Source organism: Perissodus microlepis, chromosome 10 (genome assembly GCF_051167445.1).
Source record: "Perissodus microlepis isolate ML-2025 ecotype Zambia chromosome 10, ASM5116744v1, whole genome shotgun sequence".
In the NCBI taxonomy this organism is placed as follows: domain Eukaryota; kingdom Metazoa; phylum Chordata; class Actinopteri; order Cichliformes; family Cichlidae; genus Perissodus; species Perissodus microlepis.
In genome coordinates this window covers 19,265,895-19,289,736 of record NC_140470.1, presented here as the reverse complement: position 1 = coordinate 19,289,736, position 23,842 = coordinate 19,265,895, and the positions used below count along the sequence as shown (strand labels likewise).

Here is a 23,842-nt window from a genome sequence, read left to right as displayed (position 1 = left end):
CCAGCAATACCAAAGATGTAAACCTGAACTACTCTGTAATTCAAATGCAAAGTGTGCTGGGAGTAAAGTGGAACATAGAGGCTGACGTGTTCTCATTCAGTGTAGCCCTCAAAGAAAGGCCAGCCACACGCCGAGGAATTCTAGCAACAGTTGCTAGTGTGTATGATCCGTTAGGATTTCTCTCACCCTACATTTTGACAGGAAAACAAGTACTCCAGGAAATGTGCAAACGCGGAGTGGGATGGGATGAACCTATTCCCCCGGCACTAGAGACCAAATGGAAAGCATGGCTCAGTGACTTGGAGAATCTAAAAAGGATTGAAATACCAAGATGCCTTGTTCCTGAGAACTTCGGCAAGGTCAAGAAAATTGAGCTGCATAATTTTTCGGATGCCAGCAGCAGTGGCTATGGACAATGTTCATACATCAGGATTGTTGCTGATAAGAACGTACATTGTGCACTGGTCATGGGTAAAGCCAGAGTGGCACCCACAAGAATAATCACTATCCCACGCCTTGAGCTCACTGCAGCTGCAGTTTCTGCAGCTGTAAGTAACTTCCTCAGGTCAGAGCTCGAGCAGAAAATTGACGAGGAGTTTTTCTGGACAGATTCTAAAGTGACGCTTGGATACATAAAAAATGATGCTCGTCGCTTTCATGTCTTTGTGGCAAATAGAGTTCAGAAAATAAGAGACTCTACTGATCCGAAGCAATGGTTTTACATCGAATCTGATCAAAATCCAGCTGATCACGCGTCTAGGGGCCTCAAGGTGGCAGATCTGCTAAGCTCGAATTGGCTCACTGGACCTAAATTCCTATGGGAAAGGGAAATTGTCACAAACCAACATTCCCCTGATCTTCTTGTTGGGGACCCAGAAGTAAAGGTCCTGAAGACAAATGCCCTTGAAGAAAACAGGTTTCTTGAGAGGTTCTCAAGATTTTCCAATTGGGATACAGCTCTTAACGTTGTGGCAAGAATTAAAAGACTTGCAAGGAGAGATAACTCAGGACCCATTAGTGTAGAAGAAAGACAAATGGCTGCTTTTGTACTCTTCCAGGCAGCACAGAGGGAAGCCTTTAAAGAAGAGCTCAAATGGTTCAGTCAAAACTCAGCTGGACTACCAAAAACTCATAAAATGTATCAGCTTGATCCTATTTTGGTAGACAACTTGCTTAGGGTTGGAGGAAGGTTGAGAAAGTCCTCAGCATCATTTGCATTGAATCATCCAGTAATCCTTCCAAAGGAAGGCATTGTCACACAACTCATTCTTGACCACTGTCACAAGAAAACGCAACACCAAGGCCGAGGCCAAACTCTAAACAAACTCAGGGAAAGTGGCTATTGGATCATAGGTGGCAGTAGGGTAGTGGCCAAATACATTAAAGGGTGTGTCAACTGTAGAAAAGTGCGTGGGCCAGCTGAAGAACAACGCATGGCTGACTTGCCATTTGACAGAGTGGATCCTTCGCCCCCATTCACCTACACTGGAGTTGATGTTTTCGGCCCCTTCTATACGAAACAAGGTCGAAAGGAATGGAAGAGGTATGGCCTATTGTTTACGTGTTTAAGCTCGAGAGCCGCGCACATTGAGATGTTGGAGGATCTCTCCACTGACGCATTTATAAACGCTTTAAGATGCTTCATAGCAATCAGAGGCACAGTCAGACAGATTCGTTCTGACCAAGGGACAAATTTTGTCGGAGCTAAGAACGAGTTCAAGAAGGGTCTATTGGAATTAGACAAGGAGATGATTTCTACTTATCTAGCTAAAAACCAGTGTGACTTTCAAATGAATGTTCCTGAAGCTAGTCACAGAGGAGGCATTTGGGAACGCCAGATCCGCACTGTTAGGAATGTCATGAGTTCTGTCCTAGCCCAAGCCACAGGGAGGTTAGATGACACCTCATTGAGAACTTTCTTCTACGAGGCCATGTCAATTTTGAACCATCGTCCACTCACTACTGATACAATCAACGACCCCAACAGTGCTGAGCCTTTGACGCCTAATCATTTGCTCACAATGAAAGAGTCTGTGCCACTTCCGCCTCCTGGTAGATTTGTAAGAGAAGATTTGTACGCCAGGAAGAGGTGGCGGAGGGTGCAATATTTAACAGAGTTGTTCTGGAGCAGGTGGCACAAGGAATACCTAACCAGCATTAGTTTAAGACAACGATGGCATACTCCTAAACAAAATGTACAGGTTGGAGATGTAGTGATTTTAAAGGAGGACAATATTCCAAGAAATGAGTGGAAATTGGCAAGGGTGGTTGAAGCCAATGAAGATGATGATGGTTTAGTGCGGAAGGTTAAGATCCAAATAGGGCAAAAGGATCTGGGAAAGAAAGGTGAACGTTTGAAACAAGTCTCTTTTCTTGAGAGACCAGTTCAGAAACTAGTGGTACTAGTTAAAGGGTCTAAACTACAGTGAAGTAGTACAAGGATTAAGACCACAAACATAATATGTGATCTATAAGTTTATTTAAGAAGTGTTTTTTTTGTAACATAAGTTGATGTTTGATTGTCAATTTATTAAAAATTACAGGATTTAATTTTGTTTAACACATGTAAATAGAAATCCTTTGTAATTTTGGTGGCAGTGTAGCCGTCGCATTGAAATGTAATTATTATGTGATTGCAATGTTCAAAATTTGGTGTTTAATCTGGATTCATGTTGTGTTGTCGCCACCTACTGGTGGGCCTGAGTGTGGCGCTCTGTGGTGCGCATGCTTTGGGGTGATGCTCAATTAAGCGCACATGTCACCAGAGACTGAAGGCTCGAGCCAGAAAGAGAATGCTGGCTTGTGTAAAAGGTGGAAATATAGAAGATATGGACTACAATTGCTCATGAATGTTCAGTAGAAAGGCGCACACGGTATGTTGGTGCATTTACTTTGTGTGTATGTTTTATTTCAGTTGTAATTTTTGTTCTGCTGATGTAATATCCGTATTTTCATTGATCATTTCACCATAGTTTTTCACGGTGTTTGCTGGTGAAAAGAAGATTAAAATACTGGCTGAACATCAGTTGGAGCATGGCCCTTTATTCTACTTCGAACATGAAAAACCTTCAGGAGCAGTTACATCCACGCTCTTTGCTTCTGTCCACCAGTTCAGAAGTTTTGGCGCGAGATATGTGAAGACTTATCAAAGTGTCTGAAATGTAACATTCCAACTTCCCCCTTAGTGTGTTTGTTGGGCAGCTTAGATAATGTCACTTCAGAAAAGAATATAGCCCATATGGTTTTCACTGCCCTATGCATAGCCAAGAAAACAGTCCTCATGAACTGGAAAAATAAAAATAATCTTAATTCTAACCAATATAGAAATTATCTATTAGATTACATTAGTCTTGATACAGCCTCTGCCACCACATCAGATCAATTGCTCTGGGCTCCTTTGATCAGCTTCATCACCTAGTGGGGGTGGGGGGTCATAGTTTGGTCCCGCCTTCACTGTTGTGATTGGTGTGGGGGTAGGGACAGGCTTAGGGCGTCGGGGGGTTCCCCGGAGGCATCTTTCTTGGGGGGCTCAACCCGGGGTAGCGGTCATGTCCAATTAGGGGCTCTGTTGGCTCTCAGGTGACGGTTTCCTCGTGGCTGCGTGCAGCGGGGCTAGGGGAGGGTCTGTGCTGACGGACGTGGGTTACTGACCTAGTAGCCTGGCTGCCCCTGGGTGGGTCCGGGATGGGCGTGAGGTTCTGGGGGCGCTCCGTCTCTGGGCTGGGGCCCTGGCCGGGCCTCGGGGGCTTGGGTCCTGGTTGGTGTGTTGCCGGGGTTGTGGGCGGGTGGGTGCATGGGTGCATGCCGCCGGTGCGTCGAGCCACCTGGGGGGCTCTTCAACTGGTGAGGGAGGTTGTCACATCTTGCAGGAGCTTTCCTCTCTTCAGGAACTCTCTCTGCAGGAGGGGGAGATACAGGAGAGGTGGAGGAAGATCTCAGCCTGGGCGTCTATTGTCTTATGTAGTCTGGAAGATGAGTGGATGGTGGGGTGGGTGAAGTTTTCTCTGTGGTGGGGTTGGGTGGACTGTCCCGGGCTCTGTGGGGCCGGGCGGCGCTGCTGCACTGGGCCCCGGTCTGGATGGGCCTGGGCCCCCTTTCCCTGGCGGGTCGCGGAGTATGGGGGTGCCTACTGGGGTCAGCGGGGGAGCTGGCCCCTTCCTTCCCTCCCCATCTCCAGCTGCCTCCCTCTTCCTGCTCCACCACAACCACCCACACATGCAGGGCCTTGGAGTAGGGGTGTGTCACCAGGGTGCAGAGGAGGCTACCCCCCCCCCCCCCCCCCTCTGTCCCCTTCTGGCTGCCTCTGCCTCAATTTTATCCCACAACTTAGACATTCACATACATATAGGATCTTGGGGGTGGGCACGCTACACGGATTCCAAAAGACCATCAGGGTGTACACCTCACCCCTGGCGTCGTTGCCCACCTCTCAATTTTAAATACACGTAGACACTGAGAGCTATCAGGAGGGACTATGCGCTTACCTGCTGCTCTCTGGCAGGTAGCTCCATGCCCTCCTGGGGTTTTAAATGCACCTTAGAACACACATGCATCAACACTACAATGAGCGGGTGGAGGGAGGTTTGGAGTCTTCTCTCACCCCCGTTCTCTGCGGCCTGCTGGAGCGGGGGGGCTAGAAGGAGGAGTTGGCCGTCCGACTGCGGTCTGGAGTGTGGGGCCTCCCTGCTGCTGCGGAGTCGGGGCGGTCTGCCTCTCCCCACCGCAGGGAAAAGGGTTACACCACCTGGGTCTGGGTGCAGTTCCCCCCTCCAGGGGCAAGGGTACCTAGACCCGGTTCGTAGAGTACGCTTGGGGAGTGTGATCGTGTGTACAGCGTCTCTTTATGTTTGTCTCCACATTGGTTGAGTGTGGAGTAAGTGCATATGAGAGCATGAGGGTGGGAATGGATGTTTGTATCTGTGTGTGCCTGTATGTCTGTGTCTATATGTCAGGTTGGGTATCAGACGCCACCTCTCTGGGGACATCTCAGGCCCTCCAAGGTTTGGAGGCCTATCTCCCCCCACCACCACTTCCCCTGCCAGTGGCGGACTCCCTCAGACATCGGTGCGTTGGTGGTTCTTTGTGTCTGGGGATGGGCATCCAGGTACACACCGGCTCACTCCTTGGCGGCCGCTTATCGGGGCCTGGAGCCTGGGGCTCGCTCGGGCCACTTCGGAGGTGGGGTGCCCCCGGCCTCTCGGCCTGGGGCTCGGTCACTCAGGCACAGCTGGCTGCCGGCGGAGCTCACGGGTGCGTCACTGCAACCCCCCCTGGCTTCTGCTCCGCGGCTGCTGAGTGACCCCTCATCTGGGACTCTCCTCAGCTCTTTCTGGGACAGTGGCGCGGCTGCCCCTCTGTTGGTCTTCCTTGGTCTCTTGTGTTCTGGGGGCCTCTGGATGTCTGGAGTTTTGATCTCCTCCATACCTGCTTCATGCCCTGGAGGACGGGGCAGTGGCTCCCCACACCCTCTAGCAGATCATTACATGAAGGAACCTTTTAAAAAAACAAGCGCGTCCATGCTCACAGGTGTACACATGGGTGCTCACACACACAAACTACACCCTTTTTGGCTCCTACCTCAAAGCACACTGTGTTCTGTTGATCTTATGTGCTGCACAATAATGTTTAATATTTAGTATTTACTGTCATATTCCCATATATCATTGTGATGTTGTTTATTATATTACTCTTGTTCTCCTCTGCTTGTTTTCTTTTTTCTTTCTCAACAGGTGATCCAGGTGATTGATAGATGCATTTTTTTTTTTCTGCCCATTCTGTTGGTTTTTGTGTTTTGCCCTTGTCCCTCTTCTCAGCTGTTTCTCTTTCCCTCTTTCTTTCTCCCCTTCTTTCCCCCAGTCAAGTCTGTCCCGTATTCAGCAAGTGAAAATAAAATAAACAATAAAAGGTGAATCAAATGGACCATTACGGCAAGGCTGGGATGGTCAATTTGGTAAAGTAAATCCGTTGGGCATCTTTCTTTGCCTTTAGACAATAATTCTGATGGCAAAAGAGCCAAACGGGACAGGCAAAAAAAAAAAAAAAAAAAAAAAAAGAGCCGCCTGATTTTCTGTGCGCTATTTTCAGTCATGGTGAATAAAATCTGCAAAGCTCGTCACTTTCGTTATCTTGTAACTTTTCCTTATGAATAACCTTCTTCTAGCTACAACGAAAAGCCTCCCCTTCACATGCGCTGGGTAAAAACCTGATTAACCTGATCTCCTGGAGAACCAATCAAAATGTGAGACTCTCTTTTGGACACTAGGACGAGGAATAAAAATGCTCACATTCTATGCCACTCCTGACTCATACAGTTACTCTCTTCTCCGTCTATCATCTGCTTTTAGCAATTTCTAACATAGTAAGATGCAATTCGTTAATACTGTTTAAACTATATGGGTGACTGTGCCTCATCAGTGTCAATCTGTCCTACAGTGAGATCAGGCTCCCCGTCGCTCTCAGCCATGTTAGTTTTTGCAGAGCATCCTGACATCTGGTGGTGATTTTGTGACACTGCACTAAGATCATCAAGTTGTTTGCGCTAACAACTCTCAACTTCTACTTTCGTCTTTCAAATTCCTGTTTGTCAGTGTGGAACAAAATACTCAGGATTTCTCAGCCCAACAAACCGCAGGAGCTCGTTCAGCTTTAAAAAGTTGCCAAAAGTGCTGAATGTGCTTTCCAGTCATATGTATATTTGAAGTACTGCTGAAAAATTACATCAGCATAATGTGACTGATTTTTGTTTTTAATCAACTTACTAACTCTGAAAGAAAAACTGAAACAACTATACATTTTTATCCTTTACAGAAAAAAAGAAGTCGTTTGCTCTACTATACATAGTTTTTTTCAATTTCAGGGCCTCTCCCAGTTTGACAATCGTGTGAGTTCACCCTGTGAAGGAATTCCTTAAAGCAGCTGGTGATGCCTTTAGGCTCTGAACAACAGACATTAGGGAAGTTTTTTTCTCTTCTCTTTCTGGTTTATATGTAACAGCAATCCAACTGGGTACAAACAGTCCTGACTGAATGCCATCGTGTTGACTTAACATGAGAACAAAGACCGGGCAGTTATTGCAGATCTGAAACCAATTTGCTTTGACAATTTAGCATTTAAAGAGCATCTTAATTTACTCTGATCCTTTGTTGCTCTCCTTTGATGGGATCAGCAGATACTTAAAAGCCATTAGGTGTGACACATTTTTGCGTAGTCATGTGCCTCTCTGTGAGGGTGCTGTTATTTTTGGACAAGAGAACATGCAGTGCTGGTATGCGCTTTATTGTCTATAGCGTGACTGCAACAACACATCTGAGAAAATATTTTGTGCTTTATTGAAAGACATAAAAAACACAATTCAAGCAGTTTTTGGTGGGAAAAAGATAACATGTCTGCCTATAATCTATACAATGTTTCTGGGTCCAGTCTTACAGGTTATAAAAGTCCTCTTCAGCCAAATTCCCATCACCCGTCATCTGCTTCCTCTTCTTGAGCCTTCCGGGAGCAGAGCTGGCCAGAGCAGTTCTTCAGCTGGCAGCTTTAGCATGTGTACAGAAACATAAAGCTTGCCAGTGAAGAACTGCTGTGCATCAGCTGGTATGAAGCCGGCGAGCGTGAGAGAGCCTGCAGTGATGCACAATCCGCTTTAAGGCGCAAATGGTGACTCCTTCCTCTTTCTTCCTCTGGCTTTAGGTGCATGTATTTCTGCAGAAGGAGAAGAAAAGATTGTTTAACTTCCCCTACAAACTCCCTGCTTTAGTAGCGTGGGCATGAGGTGGCATACAGCCAGTCACACACGTACAGTAAGTGGGTGCAGTCGAATCACAGTGTGTGCAATCAGCTGTGAGTAAGTGGGTGAAGTGAGCTGATATGCAAAGAAAAAAAAAGTGCCCGGGGAGATGCACACAAGATCATGCGTCAGATCACCAGGATGGACAAGCGGATCAGCGGCTCAGCTGCCTCTGCACGATATACGGTGCCAGCGAGAAATTCTTAGACATTCTTTTAGTTACAGGATGCTCGCATTCAGAGAGCAGCCTCCTGAACGAGAAAAAAAAGAAATTTTGTCAGTTACCGTGGTTACAAAGGATGAGCGAGAAGCGCTGAATAGGAGTAGACAGCCCGTACAAGAGAGAAGAGACCCTGCAGAAGTCCAAAGAAATATTTGTTTTTGAAGTTTTAAAAAAGTTTGGGTGTGTTCCAGAGAACACCTGTACTATAACTCATCTAAATTAGAGCTGTCATCTAACCTAGTGGTATGTTGTAACTGTACAGCTGACTACACGGTTTAAGCAGGCTAACTAACAAAGATAAGATTCATATCTAAATTAAAGTAACTAAATACAGAATTTTCCAGCCTGGCTAGAAGCATGGTCCAGGCAATTGACTGTATATAGAAGATGGATGTAGCGTCCAGTAAAGCTGCATTTTTTCTAATGGCCAGAGGGGGCAGATCCACTGGCTACGAAAAAAGAAGTGCAACAGTGTTAAAGTCTGTGCTTTATTGTGTATTACTATCATCCTTTTCTATGATGATAGTAATACTTTTTCTCATGAATTTACAGCGTTAATAACTTTTTTCAAGTCTTAGTCCCCTTACCCAAAAGAGATTAAACTAAGGTAGGCTAAACTGTGGGATTAAGGCTATTTTATAAGCCCAGAGTACTTTGGCTTCTAATGTCATGTTCGCTTCTAAAACACAACTGTGACTGCAAAACACGCTGCTTAAGGTTTCACACCGTGACTTCACTAACAACTGTGTGACAGCCATCTTTTATGTACAGTCTATCAAATAGTGTGTGCCAGATTTTTTAGCTGTTTTCACGTTGCCCAGATGATACGCATTTGAGAAAACGAATGTCATAATCAGTCGACTCAGATATTCGGGGTACGCATCTTCTGACCAGGTGACAGCTATTGCCAGAAACAAAAGAAGTATTTTTAGTAGTTAGAAACTCTCTAAATATACTTTTTTTTTTTGCTTTATAGGAATGGTTGAATCCTACTGAACTTTGTAGATCTACTTTGTAGTTTTGGGTGAATGGCCAAACAATGGTTTGCCATAACCAAAAACATGCATCCGCCTTGGCTTCACTTTATGCAGCACTACCGAGTAAATACACTGGCTCTAGTCTTTACCCCACATTTTTATTTCTTCTCCTTTTTAATTTTGCTTCTAGTTTTTATTTGACAGTTTGTAACTTATTTCTGAATTTCACTCCAATGCAGACCCGAGGGCTTGGAAACCGTTTCGAGCTGATGCAAAGAAGTAAATACACATGCAGAGAGTTTGAAAACTAACCACTTGCAGCCAAACACATGTGAAGTAAAGTAGCTCAGTGTTTTTCTAGCCTTCAAAGAATGCAATTTTGTGTTGATCTTAAGATACTGAGGACATGCTCCACTTCTCCCGTCGACGATGAGTAACACATGCTGCACATTCCTGCTGTAAGGAGGGCAAGAATAATCTCAGGTGGTTCACGGCCCTGTGGACTGTGCACGGTGGGGCTGTGCGGGTCTCAATCAGCAAGATTTATGAAAATGCCAGAGACGTGGCCATGGGGAGAAATCATTTTGCCTCAAACTGAGTTGGATTTTACTCAAACATCAAGTTGTGGGGTCATTTCTATGCATGCACAGAGCTTTGACATGAAATCTACTGGGTGTGCACAGAAAACCAGCCACTAGGACAGATATGCTCATGTCAAACGTCAGATTTTTTTCTGAAGTGGGTGAGTCAGCAGCCTGCCTGTTCTGACTCGTCGATGACGTGCATTGGTAAAAGTATCAGGAATGAAGTGTATTATCTTTTTTTTTTAAGTACCCTCCCAATTCTGCGTCAGATATTTGATTTAAAAAGACGGCATCTGATTACTTTATTTACTCAGAAATGGTTTTAGTTCATTTGAATCTTAAAGAAAGGACTTTCACCTTTGCTCTCTTTCAGGAGTTAGGCTCTCTGTGCCCCCTACCCCAACCCCCATCTCTCAGGATTCAGTATTTGACATTATTGCTGACCTCCACACCCCGAGCTTATCTTTTTTTGTAAACAGTCTGATTTGTTTATTTAAAATGAAACATTCAATGTGACTGGTGTGACGCAGTGCGACGATTGCAAAGAAAAGCCTTCCTTCTTCCTGGTTTGCTTCCATTTTGTCCCCACCTGTGGACTTCACATTTATTTTTCATGACCATGTAATGGCCCTTCAATTGTTTTATAGATACTAAATTCCACTGCAGAAAAGGTCACGAAAGAGGTTTTGTGCAACTTAAATTGTGCAATCATCAGTTTTACAGATACAATAGCCGCTGGGGGGAGTTGATTTTTCTTTAGGGCTACAGAGGACTTTTAATTAGTGCTGTGCTGTAGTTGGCCTCCAGGAAACAAAACCAACCACATTCTTTTATATCCATGTTGCTCCAAGTGCGCAAGTGTATTCACTGAGAATGAATCAGCAGCAGGAGGATACATCCTGAGCACCAATGCTAGCTAAATGCTAAATGTTAAATGCTACCAGTGGTTTTAGCTAAACACGAGTCGGTGTTACATGCGCTGTACCATTATTGTTTGATGGTTATCGGTGTTAAAGTGACGTCATCGCATTAGGAGAATTTAGCATGCATGGTCAGAGGTGGAACCAGTTGGAAACATTTGCAAAATGTAGCAGCTATCATGACAATCGCAGGCAAATTCACTCACTCTCCATAAGAACTGTGGAGACAGTGCACTAGATGAAAGTTCCCTCATTAGTATTTGTTGCTGGTCATCATTGCTGGGGTACTGAACAGGCTTCAGTTCACTAGGTAGCCCTCTATTTATCAGCCTGACATATTTCAGTCAAAGGTGTCCTTCACTTTCAGGAGCTTAAAGTGGAGAAAGTTTAACCCAACCACTTTGTGTCATGAGCAGTAATTTTGCCTGCATCGCTTGAATTAAGTTTCTAGCTGATTTTCTGTGGTCTCTGGTTGCTGCAACTCACTTTGTGGAATTCCTTTAACAGAAAGCCTTAGGAACAGTTGCGCTGTAACTTCAGCATATTATCTGAATTTGATCAATTGGGGTTAATAACATTTGGAAAGACTAGAAGGCGTATATCTATTTTCTTTTATTCCATTTCTGTGTTTAGGAAACCCGCAAGAAACGTGTGAGCTAGGCTGGCAGGAGTCCTGTGCACATGCTCTCCATCAGCTCAACTGACGATTTTAATGACATAAAAGCATAAAAGATGGGTGAATCTTCCAGGTCTAAAAAGTGAAGCCAACACGATAGTGTCTCAAACCTGCATTCTTTTAATGGCCGATAGAGGGCGACTTCTCTGGTTTCAAAAACACTTCTAGTTGCATTGAAGTCTATGGGGAAAACAGCCGTCCACTTCTGCACTCTGCAACGCTTTCTTTTTGACTTTATGGGCTTAATCACTACTTTCACGTCACATTGAATGAAAAATGAAGTCCATTTTGTACTATGTGGTCTTAGAATGACCAGTATAGTCATTCTAATCTAAGAGACAGGAAGTAGGATTATCCAGTTGTGTGGGAATTGGCCAATAACTCAGTCACAAATTATGCTAGTCAGTGAGTTTGGACCATAGGTGCAACTGAGCAACTTTCATTCTAGTCTGACTCCTCTTAATGTGTGCGGGGTCCATGGTCTTTCATAAGAGTAAAAACTAAAACCATTATGTTTAAAGGCACTCAGTGACAATGCAAATGTGCTGACGTTTAGCCAAAGTAATTTTCACCACCTTACTTTATCGTCTTAGCATGCACGCATCAAGTTTCATGCCAGCTGTTGTACTGCAGGCTTTGCGGAAGTGCGGGATCAACAGAATGACAGACTGACAAACTGACACTGGCATCTCTGGAAACAAGCCACTAGCAGTTAGGAAAAAAGTTTCTGAATGAAGTCAGTGAAGAGGACGTGCAGTACGAGTCCCCGGGCCACCCTCAGGAGTACTCGCAGTGTTAACTGTTCACTATGACTGCCACAGCGTCAAAATTGAAACTGAATTGCCTTTTTGTTCCATCGCGTGCCACTCCCTCCACGAAAAGTGACTCTGTATTTTTATGTTAACAAAGCCAGCCAGTGTTGAGTCTCCCGACTCTTTTGCTGTGCCACTCTTTCCTATATCTCCACTTCTTCTTCTTCTTCTTTTTTGTCTTTCCTGACTCGTCTGTCCTCTCCACCCTCTCCCTTGGTCAGATCAGACTGTCCTGCATTCCTGACATTCCAGCTGCGTATGTTAGAAATTCCATCTGGCTGCTGTGGGCTCGCACAGTCTCCTCCACTCCTTTTTTTCCATCGCTCTGTTCCTTACCCATCGCCTGTCTCTCTACTCATCTACATCTGGACTGTCCAGGCTGAGGCTTCACTGTCAGGTTTGACGCTCGCCACCCCCTTCTCTTTATTTCTGGCTGCATCATCCAAGAAAGGGAGGCAGACAGAACCGAGGGGTTTTGTCGAAGGCCTTGAGACAGGCTTATATACAGATGACACACAGCCTAATACACAAAGGATTGAGTTTATCTGGGGCCGTCGATGTGCATTCTCTGCCACAGCAAAATGGGATAAGAAAAAGGAAAAACACAGTGGAGTTGAATGGGCAGGACGTGAAATAGAAATGAGAAATAGGAATGATGGTTTGTAAACAGGACGGTGTAAATGAACCATGTACAAACCGAGGAACTGCTGACATTTTAACTCTTTAGGAGGTTTTCTTATCAGACTTTAGCCCACAATTATGATAAAGAGAAGAGAAGAGAAGAGAAGAGAAGAGAAGAGAAGAGAAGAGAAGAGAAGAGAAGAGAAGAGAAGAGAAGAGAAGAGAAGAGAAGAGAAGTTACATGATATGTGGGTGGGACATTTTGCTGAAGGTGAGGAAGAGAAAACACAAAAACATACAGTGCAAAGTTGAGACTAGGTGAGACAGACAGAGACCTCTTACCATGCTTTGAGCCTACTTCTTTGACCTCTACGCTCAGGATCGAGATAACATTACCCCGATCATGACTGTGACTTTGCTGCAGTTATCTCCACGTTTGGAGAGACAGCGACGGGGGTTTGAATGTTTCTACACCTCAGTGACTGAAAACGGAGGATAATTAAACGTTATGCATCTGTTGCATATATCAATTCAGGTGCATTCCTTTGCTGTGGGTGTGGCCCTGCTTGAGAGTGTTTACTGTCCCAGATTGTAGTCTGTAATACAGAGTGAACATTTCAGACTGGGAATGGGGACAAAGACAGAGAAAGGGCGGTGGCTTTGGCAGCGCTCTTCATAGAGCAGAGGGCCCGTTCTTACACTCTGCTGATCTCCGTTTGCTGGACTTTAAAGGCTATCTGACTTTAACCCTGAGATCGCCACGAATAAGGAGTGTAGGCTGTTTTATTTGCTAACAGGAGTGTCTGAATGCCACTCTGAATTCATGACACTGCCTGGAAATGGTAATGTGCAGCATGAGGCCTGTAAGCCTGTCCTCAGGCAGTCTGTGCCATTTTGTTTTAAAGCGCTGGATCTTTTCTTTCTTTTTTCTTTAGTGAACCTACATAACACATCCCTTCTTGCCCCATCCTCCCTTTACAAGGCACGCAGTAGGAATGAAGGGTGTAGCCCAAGTTGAGCAAGATGGCTTCACTTCTGCAAATGAAGGCAGCAACACAGCACAGGGGGAGGTTGCTTTTTTTCTTTCTTTCTTTTTTTTTTTTTTGCCTGGATGCAAAGGAAACAACACAGATGAGTTGCTTTTTAACGGACATCCTGTCATTGCCATGTGATTCTCACTGACAGGGCAGCTTATGTCACACTCTGGGTTGCAATGGCACAAATGCAGCTCGTGACACAGTCTATTGCGCATTCCTACCGGCACACTGAACTCTGGCTGCACAATTATGTAAGACATGCTCCATCGATGTAACAGACACTACAGTAAGCTTTGCCCTCTAACCATTTATCCTATGCATACTTGCACTTTGCTTTTAAGATGGTTTATACAAATGAGGCAGGCTGAAGGGAAACCCTATACATATATATATATATATATATATATATATATATATACATATATATATATATATATATATATATACATATATATATATATATATATATATATATATATATATATATACACACACACACATATATATATATACACACACACACACATATATATATATACACACACACACACATATATATATACACACACACACACACATATACATATATATATATATATATATATATATATATATATATATATATATATATATATATATATATATATATATATATATATATATATATGAGATGAGGAGACTGGAGGGCCTGGGCAGCAAGGCCTACATACGCTTTGTTGCGTCAGCAGCTTAAAGAATGTTATCCTGCTCCTTATAAACATCCAGAGTTACAAAGTCGTGTTTATAAACTCATCTTCCACTTGAAGAATCTTCCCATCTGTGCCAGATGACGGCGGGTGTCACTGCATTTCTGAGAAATGACTCGGCCTCAGTTATCCTGGTTTTCACCTATCCCCTACTTGAGCGCAGGCTTTTTCCTTGGCCTGCTATGAACTCAGCAGATTTTAAAGAGGCTTTGAGTGCTGACACTTTTTAATGTGAAGTTTTAACGCAGACATGTTGCTGTAGCCTCCAAATCCAGCGTTTGATTTGGATGGATGCACTTTAGTTTTACACTCATGGCAGACGTGTTAAACATCGATATTAATTAAAAAAAAAAAAAACAACAGCTCTGAACATTTTCACTAAGACTGTCTGTGTGCTTGTAGAGGCTTTTTTTTGCTCTTTTCTGTGTTAATGTAGGACTAAAGATGACTAATATTTGCACATTTATGCAGTATTACAGCTGCTGGCTGTAAATAAATAAAATAAATGGAAAGCTCTTGCCCACCTATGGAAATTAAATTCTTATGGTGGGATGGCCAAATGTCAGATTTCTAGGGTGCTCATAAATCCTATGAGCTCCCCTGTGTTAGAGGGCCTGCTCTCTCTCTCTCTCTCTCTCTCTCACACACACACACACACACACACACACACACACACACACACACACACACACACACACACACACACACACACAGGCCTTCACAACCAGAACTCCTAAAACATCAAATCCATGCCCTCCTCAATCTGACGACGCCGATTCGCGGAAAACCCGCCGCAGGGGTGAATTACACTTGAATAAAGTATGAGAAGGACGCATCCCCATTTGCCATTTCCACGTAAACTGGGTCATCAAGCCGCCAAAGGCTAAACCAGGCTGACAGGAGCAAGCATTCAGCCAGCAGAAACACACACACTGAGTAATACGCCCCACCTTGACCACCAACAGCAGCCGGGTCGCTCCTGCCCGCTCCGGCACATCTTGAACGGTCCGGCGGAGTTCAGGCTGCCTCGCCCACTGCTCGGCGGAGTCCGCCTGGGTGTGTCGCTGTCTGTGGAAAAAAATTGCGTCCGCGCTACGGAAACGTTTGACAGCGTTTAAGTGTGTGGAGCACACAGCAGCAGCAGCAGCGGAGAAGACAGCGCAGGACTTCAGCCCCTTTTACACAACTCCTGCCCCCCTCTCCCCCCCCACCTTCTCTCTCTTTCTGTGTCTCTCTGCCTCTCTCTCTCTTTCACTCTCACACACACCCAGGCGAGACACACACCCGGCTTCCCACTCCGATCAGCTGGCAGCGTGATGACGTGGGCCTGCACGGATCTGACGTGTACACGCAAGACAAGTGCATGCCGTGAGACAGCAGATTGACCTGTTTATAGTAACTCACGCTAAAACGTCAGGTTTTATTTCCCTGTCTAAAGTAGAAAACACGCACATAAGTTCTATATAGATGCTGTCACACATGCTGTATTACACGACACACTTTCCATTAGATTATCATTACTTAGGCATTTACTACTGTTGTTTGTTGAGTGGGCGGATTCCATATGAGAGTGCAGCTAATAGGTTATTGGAAATAGTGCAATGATGAATTAATTATTTAATGTGTTTAATTACAAACAAAAAGACCCAATTAGGACAGTAAATGACGAAGTCCTCACATTTGATGCTCAAAATCATCACATTTCTTTTTGCACTCAAATATACGACAGTTATTGAAACTTCAGGCAGTTTTTTTCTGGTCTGTGACTAACGGTGTAATTCCCTTTTAGAAATAACAATATAATTACTAAGTAATTACCTATGAATACTTAGCAGCGCGTAATGCGTCATAATGCAAAATTTACAGATGGAGAAACATTGTTTGGGTTTTCCACCAAATTACCTAGAACTTATGCACGACTTAAAATTACCTATAGTTTAACTATTTTTTTCTTTCCTGTAAAAACTTGAATTGCTACCCTTTTATTGTAATGTAAAATATACTGTTAAATATCATTGCTCTGTAATTTCAGAACAAAATACAGTGAAATTCTATTTAATTCCTAATGGGCTGTGTTATAAAATGCTACCACATTTTTATAAAAAGCATAATTTGATAAGCACTTACCATAAGTTTAAAGTTTTAAAGCTACAGTTTACCTAAAAACCTTTCTTCCCCCCTGACTGGCAGGACTGTTGATCCCAGATTTTGTTGGTTTGAGATTCCCAGTTTTTGTGTCTTCTCTTGAATATAGTGGAACCGGAGAGCACATGCCTTGTTCTGCTCAATGCAACAAAAATACACTTAAAAGCAGCATCTCTTTCCAGAAGCCCGATTACCCCAATAAATCCACAAACCTTGTTGTGCTCAGTTTTAAAGTAGGAACTATTCTCATATTGGTAAAAAAAAAAAAAAAAGATTTAAAAGCTATGCTACACTTCAGCCTCAGTTTAACTCTCTGGAAGAACAGGAATCATGACCCATCGATATATGAACAATTCAGTGTTAGTGCTGATTAAGCAGGATTCCATTTTTGACAGACAACTATTTGCACAAAAGTTGTGCTGTTGTTCTATTAATACGAGTCTGCAAGAGGCCTCCGGAGACATCAGCAGGTCGAGATGAATTAGTTACCCTCTCAGTGCTGACGCACACAGACGCTCACGCAGCAGTGACTGCTTCTCAGTCCTTGCTTCTTTCTGTCTCTCTCCCGTGAACCTGGGCTTGTCACTCTGCAGCTTTAAGGTTGCTGCAGTTTGAAAAGCTGCTTCCTCACTGTCACCTGACACACTGAGGACACGCAACAAATCCTCACAAGGCCACCTTCCAAAGTCTTCTTCCTTTTTCATGAATATTTGTAGAACAGCGTTTCCCACAGAATATGAGTAAGGTGTATTAAGATGATTTTGACCCCTGTAAATTCCCAAATTCTTCATGAGTTCCTACAAGACCATAGTGACCTACCACTCAGATATGGATTTTTTGGGGAAATGCTAACAACTGTAAAGCTGCAAATCATTGCTAGCTGGTAGTCTGTAACCTTCATTACCTGTAACCTGATTCAGACACAATCTCCCTTTTGGGGATTTGTGTGGGTGGAAATTATTATGATTCAGTATTTTTTATAGCCATACTAAAAGGCAACATTATTTAGGATCAGCATTGGAAACAAAGAAAAGGCAATCTACTGTGCCACTCCCAGTGTTGAGTATGCCATAAATAATTATTTTAGGTAGAAATCCAGCCCAGAGAATAAGCTGTGTCTTATATATTTAACACAACCCTGAACCCTGAACCCTGTTCAGCATGTAAAATGATCTAAGCGCTCTCTGAAAACTGCTATACATGTCTAGAGTGCCTGGGGGAATACCAGTAATGAACTCTCATCTGTAAAACACCTACTGTTACAGGATTGTGATTTATTTGATGCACCTTCAAAAAAAATCTAACTTGTCATGTTTGTAAAAGTACTTGAGCTATTGTTGACAGTGGCCTCACAAGCAGATGCCAGTGCACTTACTGCATGTAAAAATCTGTTTGTGTAATTATGTCTGCACCAGATGGAGAAGCACGCGAGTCACATCTTCCTCCACCGCCGCCAGAGTGTAAGCACACCAGAGCAAGACGTGACAGAGGCATGGGTCAAAATGCATGAAATGTAACACAGTCACATGACCTAGAAGTGGAAAATGTAATATTCTGGGTCAAAGGTGGTTCAAGTGTTTCATGTGTTTAGCTGTGGAAACTTGATCTCTTTTGTTGTTTTGGCCGTGATTTATCAGTTTTGCTTGCTCATTTATGCAATCCTGTTTTTTTAAAAGTGTTTTTATTTTTGACAGTTCCAACAGTGTCGTTTTGAAAAAGAGGGTTTTAAAAACCTTTCTATCGCGTCTCACTCTGAACTTTGTCACTGCTGCACGCATAAATGCTACGTGTCCTCTGTGACTCAGCAGATGGTTTGTCCCTTTTCCTCCTGTAGTTCTTGTTGGAAGATCACAGATATGTGGGGGAAATGCAGAACCAGGACAGACCCGCTTGAAATCCAGCACTGAGTCTATTTTTAGCACTGCTGCGTTTAGCATTTATGAGCAGACCAAGCATAGCGCCCAGGGGCCAAAATTAGTTACTTGGAAATTAATAGGAAGGTTAAAGTGCATGTAAAACTTAATAATTACGGGAAAAGGCAGATGTGTGTGCAATACAAGGAACCAGTGGTGATCTCGACTCTGTGGAACAGGAAAAGGATGGAAACTCCCTAGAAAATACCACACAGCATGCAGTGGAAGTGCTTTGAAATCCCCATGCAGGAGTGTAAAGGACGAAAGTTTTACAGATGGCATTCAGTCCCTTTAACATGATTAAAACACTTTTTTTTACTTTCCAGCTTTTTAAAAACTTAAATAATCAGAATGACAAAGATTTTTTTCTTTTGATTTTGAAAATAGAAACTATTTTTTTAAGATTATGTCACTGCCCAGAGGTTAAAATGTTCATACATCATTGTTTTCTAAAATAACAGCACTAAGGAACACAGACACAGTTAGGGGTTAGCTGCAATGATAAAATGTAATGTCAGTCTTCTATTCACAGCTTGTTTATATTGCCTCCTCTGCCCAAAAGACTTAGTGCAAGTACCCAGTTTGGGAAAAGTGGTAGACAATGAAGCATAGAGCGGGTGTATAAAACATGAGGCCTGGCGGCCAAATTCGGCCTGGCAAAGACTCCAAAGACTGTGAATTAACAAAGACTTTCTTTTTTTATAATTACAGGACAGTCTAATTATATTATTTTGTCTTTAGCTCAAAGCTGTAACACAGATAGTTCAAATAGTTTAGACCAACAGGTTTCATCTGAAGTTTGTGCGTGCTGTGAAGATTCATTTCACAGGACAACAGGATGCATGTCTGAGCATTTCTATTTAAACTAGACTGATTTGTATTCTATCAACCAGACAGAAATAAAAGTTTATAACCTTTTCAACGAAAGACAAAGAAAATTCCCCTGTAAAAAATGGGAAAAATTAGAAAATCTCAAGTACGAGAGGTGCTCGTAGCTCTTTCAGTGTTTTATTTTTTACCTGTTTGCTGTACAGTACAGACCTCGTGGCGCAACGGTAGCGCGTCTGACTCCAGATCAGAAGGTTGCGTGTTCAAATCACGTCGGGGTCAACTACTTTAACCCTCGGTAACGATCACATTATTTATGATGTGTGTAACGTACCGATTTCAAAAACAGAATATCTGTCTGTCACTGGTTTCCTATTCGCGCTTTATGCAAGTCACTGTATCCCCCGGAAGACAAAAATAAGACCTGTTTTCAATTTCAACTTTCTCATGATTTCCCGTGATTCCCATCAACTTTCTCGTGGTTCCCAAATCAACAGCAAACTTAATGCGTCAGATAAAAACAGCTAAACAAATAAAGTCTGTGAGTTTCATCCTTCTGTTTCTAAAATGTCTTCATTGTCAAAGTGATTGATTCACTGGCAGCTGGCAGCACGGTTAGGATCACAGAGCAAAGACGAACCGTGCGGCTCGGCTTACTTCGTTTGACGTGTCGACGAGACCCGGAGACATTCTTCTCTGGGAAGGTGTGTCCTGTTGCCATGGAGAGGCGTCACTTGGCAACTTGGCGGTGCAGCGTAATTGTGAGGCACAAAAGGTAGCTCTGCAGCTCGCAGTACTTAGCCCATCTCCCCCCGTTTGTAGAAAACGTATTTATTTTAAATAAATAAGATTGAAGGGCAGCTGCTGACAGGCTACTTGTTTCCACCGAGGTTTCTTGCCTGCAGTGAGTAAGAAGAATAATCTAAGAAGAATTTTATCCTGTTCATCAGTTGGTTTGGCGTGAGCAGACCTACTCATCGGCACTGAGACACCAGTATGCCGGAAGACAAGCCCGGCAAGCTCCTTCAGTCCCCCATGACAAAGAAGAAAAGAAACAAAGGCATTGTTTCCAACTGTGCCCTAGAAAATGCAGGTATTTTATTCTCTTTTTTTTATCAGTGGAACTCAAGTTCTGATTCATATATAATATTATGTGTTTTCCCTTAGAAGTAAAATCGCTACACTGAAAGTTTATGAAAAGAATATGTGATGGATCTACCTGCCTATCTCTGAATCAAAGACTACCTCAAAATCTAGAAAAATGAAGTCCTCGTGCTGAAAAGCACTGAAAATTAGATTTGTGCCTCGAGGGCACGTTAGAGGAGAGGAAATTAAATTACAGTGCCACATATTTTGTTATTGAAAGGATATTAGAAGCAGACCATGAAATGTATGTTTCTGATGGAGTTCATGCTACCAGCTAGTACAGAAACCATTCTGAAATGATAAACTGTGACCTAATAAAAAGCTCTTGAAACTCTCTCACAGCACAGCATTGATTTATTATTGGTCATGCTACAGAGAAAAAAAAAAAGAAAAGGCATGGAAAAACATCTGACCCTCATGTTTCATCCCTCAAATCACTTGAATAGGTCGTTAGAGAATCGACCCCGTGCCTCCTCATTAACCTATTATAGCTCTCTACTGTAACCCAAGCCAAAAGTCCTTAATCTCCATAGGAAGTCATTAGTAATAGGAGGCCTCAGTTTTGTTTGCTAGTTTCCCTACATGTTTATAATGCTTCCCTACAGAGAAACTTCTGGCTGTATCTTTGCCTCCTGACATCTTGCCGCTGGCCCTTGTGCCTCCTCAGAGTCCGGGTCAGTCCCAAGACCAGGTTCCCAAGCTCAGAGCCTCCACTAAGAAGAAACGAAAACAACAGAGGAAAAAACACCGCAAGGACTCTCCAGCCACGCTGACAGAGAACCATAAAAGCGATGGAAGCGGAGATACTGCTCAGGGATACGTGACAGTGCTCAATGTCCCGCAGCACTCTCTCCCAGCTCAGACTCTCAGCCTGAGGTGGGAGGGAGTGCTGCAGGATCCCCAGGCTGAGGCAAAGAGACTGGAGCAGTACAGGGCCAACAGGCGGCAGCGGTACATTGCACACAGAGAGGCTCTGTTAAAAGAAACCCAGGACGCCTTAAGACAGACTTTTCCTAAAGAGAAAAAGGTTCCAGCTAAATGTGACCAGCAGGAGGCTGCGTCATTACTGCAGCTGAGCAGACACTGAATTAAAGAAGCAAAAGAGAGCCTTATGCTGTTAGTGGCCTCGGGATTTATTTGTTCACAGTTTAAAATAGATTTATACAGTGTGAGACACAAAGTAAAGATCCTAGGGTGCTGTTAAGACACTGGACCAAAGAGAAACTGAGCAGCTGAACACCCTTTAAAACGCCCCAACAGAAATGCTTAGGTTCAAAGTACATAACCACAATGCCACAGCTTTCACGACAAGAACGCCTCCTGCTGAGCACACCTTAAGAAGTTAAGTTGATCTTTCAGGGCAAAAACCCGGTCGAGATCGCATAACATGAACCCAACTCACATCTGTCTGTGAAGTGAAGGGGGGCTGATCCATTACAGCATGAGAACCACAAAGAAAGATGTCCAGCAGAGAGGGGGTGGCAATGTGACTGTAACAAAGCGCTGCTCTGCTGTCAGACTAAGCACAATACAGTAAACACAGTAAAAAGCTTGTTGGTGACATGATGGAGCAACAATTTAATGTGCAAAGTCCTGAACTCATTATTTCTCTCTTCTTCTTTGTTGCTCCTCTAAACTGTTAACTGTGTAACACTAAATCCCTTACTGATAAATGGCAGTGGGTGTCTGTTTATCACATTTGAACTTTATAGCCACAATTATGCAGACAAGCAAATCACCACGCTACATGCAGGAGATAAAGATCATACAAATATACATACATATATAAGCTATGATGATTATAGTATGATGCTGTGATTTTGTGACACACCTTTCTAATCCGACTTTCTATTCAGTGCTCGTTGAACTGTGAAATGTCCAGGTATTGCCTCATGATAACAGTAGTGATACTGACCTTAGCCAAATGCCAAACTACTGAAAAAAAATCAGAAAAGATGAGAAGGGAAAAAAATGTTAGTGGCCTCCACCTGTAAAATCATTCCTGTTTTGGGGCTTGTCTCATTGTTGTCTCTCTAGTCCACCTGCTGTTAATTTCGTCAAAGCAGCTAAAACATATTAACAACCCCTTCAATTACTTAATTAATCAATATTCTAGAAGTTTGACTTGATGCTGTAGTCTAAATATAAAGTGTTCATTAAATTTTTTCTTAACAGTATATGTGATTTTCGGAAAATGTTTGTATATGCATAATAGATGCTGGCAATCCCAGTTCCCTAAGCAATGTTTATGCAGAGTTTCATCAAGATGGCTCCACTCCCCCAGGAGGAAATAGGGAACATGCAAACATACATCCATACATATGCATAAACTAATTATAGTATGATGTCTCCCCGTCCACACAGGAAGCAGTTTGTCTGTAAAGCATCACTTTGACACAGATGTTTGGCTACTAGTAGACGTTCCAGGCTGTGGTTGCCTAGGTAACCCTATAATGTATTTACTACCCTGTCATATGTCAATCCTCTAATGAAAGGATGTGAAACTGATTTTGCATGTTGCATCACATACAAACCAATTTGGCCATAAGTGGGCCAGACACTCCCCTTTGTGTCAATGTGAAGACGTTTAGCCACGACATTTAATCCCTGATACATCTTATTATATGAAAAAAGTAGTGCAGTTGCAACATTACATCTTAGTTTTTCTAAATGATAAGAACAAAATCTGTCAACACTACTGTTTGGGCTTTATGAGAAATAAACATGTAAAAACTTGAACTAGCTCATTGCCCAGACTGTGCTATATTGATGAAACAGAACATTTCTGTTAATTCACAGAAAATGTCCTTAATTTATTTGATTGTTTATGTATTTATTTTTTTAACTGTACCCTCATTGTAAAAAACATACATTTCTATAGTTCTATAGTTGTCTAGTGGGCCAAATTAGAGTCTTTGCTGGTCTGAGCCTTATGTTTGACACCCTTGATCTAATGTTCTTTACTACCCTGTCATATGTGTATCATAGGTATCCTGTGCTATCACCGTTGCTTGCATAGAAGTTTATCTCGGGACACGCCCACTTTGTGTCACTAGTGGTTTTTTTTTTCTTAAAACCTGCAATTGCTGCCAAGTTTCATTGGCTTTCAAAGGTTTCTGGTCACCACATAACTCGAAATCACTTCATGTGTGGATGCAGCTTAAGGCTCTTTGTGCTATAGATTTTTTACTGTCTCTAAGATGTTTGATGAGCAAATGCAGTAACATACAACATCTTAAATGTCCTTCAAATCACATAAAGAATTAAGTGTAATTATAGGTGTACATTTATGAAGTGGGACAGATTACTTCCTGTTTCTGTCCACTCTGTGTAGGAACACTACCACTGGTGGACAATAGATGCCAGAACAGTCCCTCTCTGAGTGAATCATATGTTCTCATGAGTCACTAAATACAACAGAGACCAAACTG

At 43.0% G+C, this 23,842-nt stretch overlaps 1 protein-coding gene, 1 long non-coding RNA gene and 1 other non-coding gene across 3 annotated transcripts; 2 read left to right on the top strand and 1 right to left on the bottom strand.

Annotated features, from left to right (window-relative positions):
- Positions 1 to 7,306: 7,306 nt before the first annotated feature.
- Positions 7,307 to 15,680, bottom strand: LOC146379322 (uncharacterized). Its single transcript, XR_014801423.1, has 2 exons — positions 15,330 to 15,680; positions 7,307 to 7,698 (listed from the first exon to the last, which is right to left on the bottom strand). It is a non-coding gene; the product is annotated as an uncharacterized LOC146379322 (long non-coding RNA).
- Positions 15,681 to 19,475: 3,795 nt separating this feature from the next.
- Positions 19,476 to 19,547, top strand: trnaw-cca (transfer RNA tryptophan (anticodon CCA)). The gene has a single exon. It is a non-coding gene; the product is annotated as a tRNA-Trp (tRNA).
- A 479-nt stretch (positions 19,548 to 20,026) lies between these two features.
- On the top strand, positions 20,027 to 23,245 carry LOC146379320 (uncharacterized). Its single transcript, XM_084941293.1, has 2 exons — positions 20,027 to 20,358; positions 21,017 to 23,245. Exons 1-2 carry the CDS (start codon positions 20,262 to 20,264, stop codon positions 21,496 to 21,498), a joined length of 579 nt encoding a protein of 192 aa, XP_084797419.1. The 5' UTR covers positions 20,027 to 20,261; the 3' UTR covers positions 21,499 to 23,245.
- Positions 23,246 to 23,842: the final 597 nt, after the last annotated feature.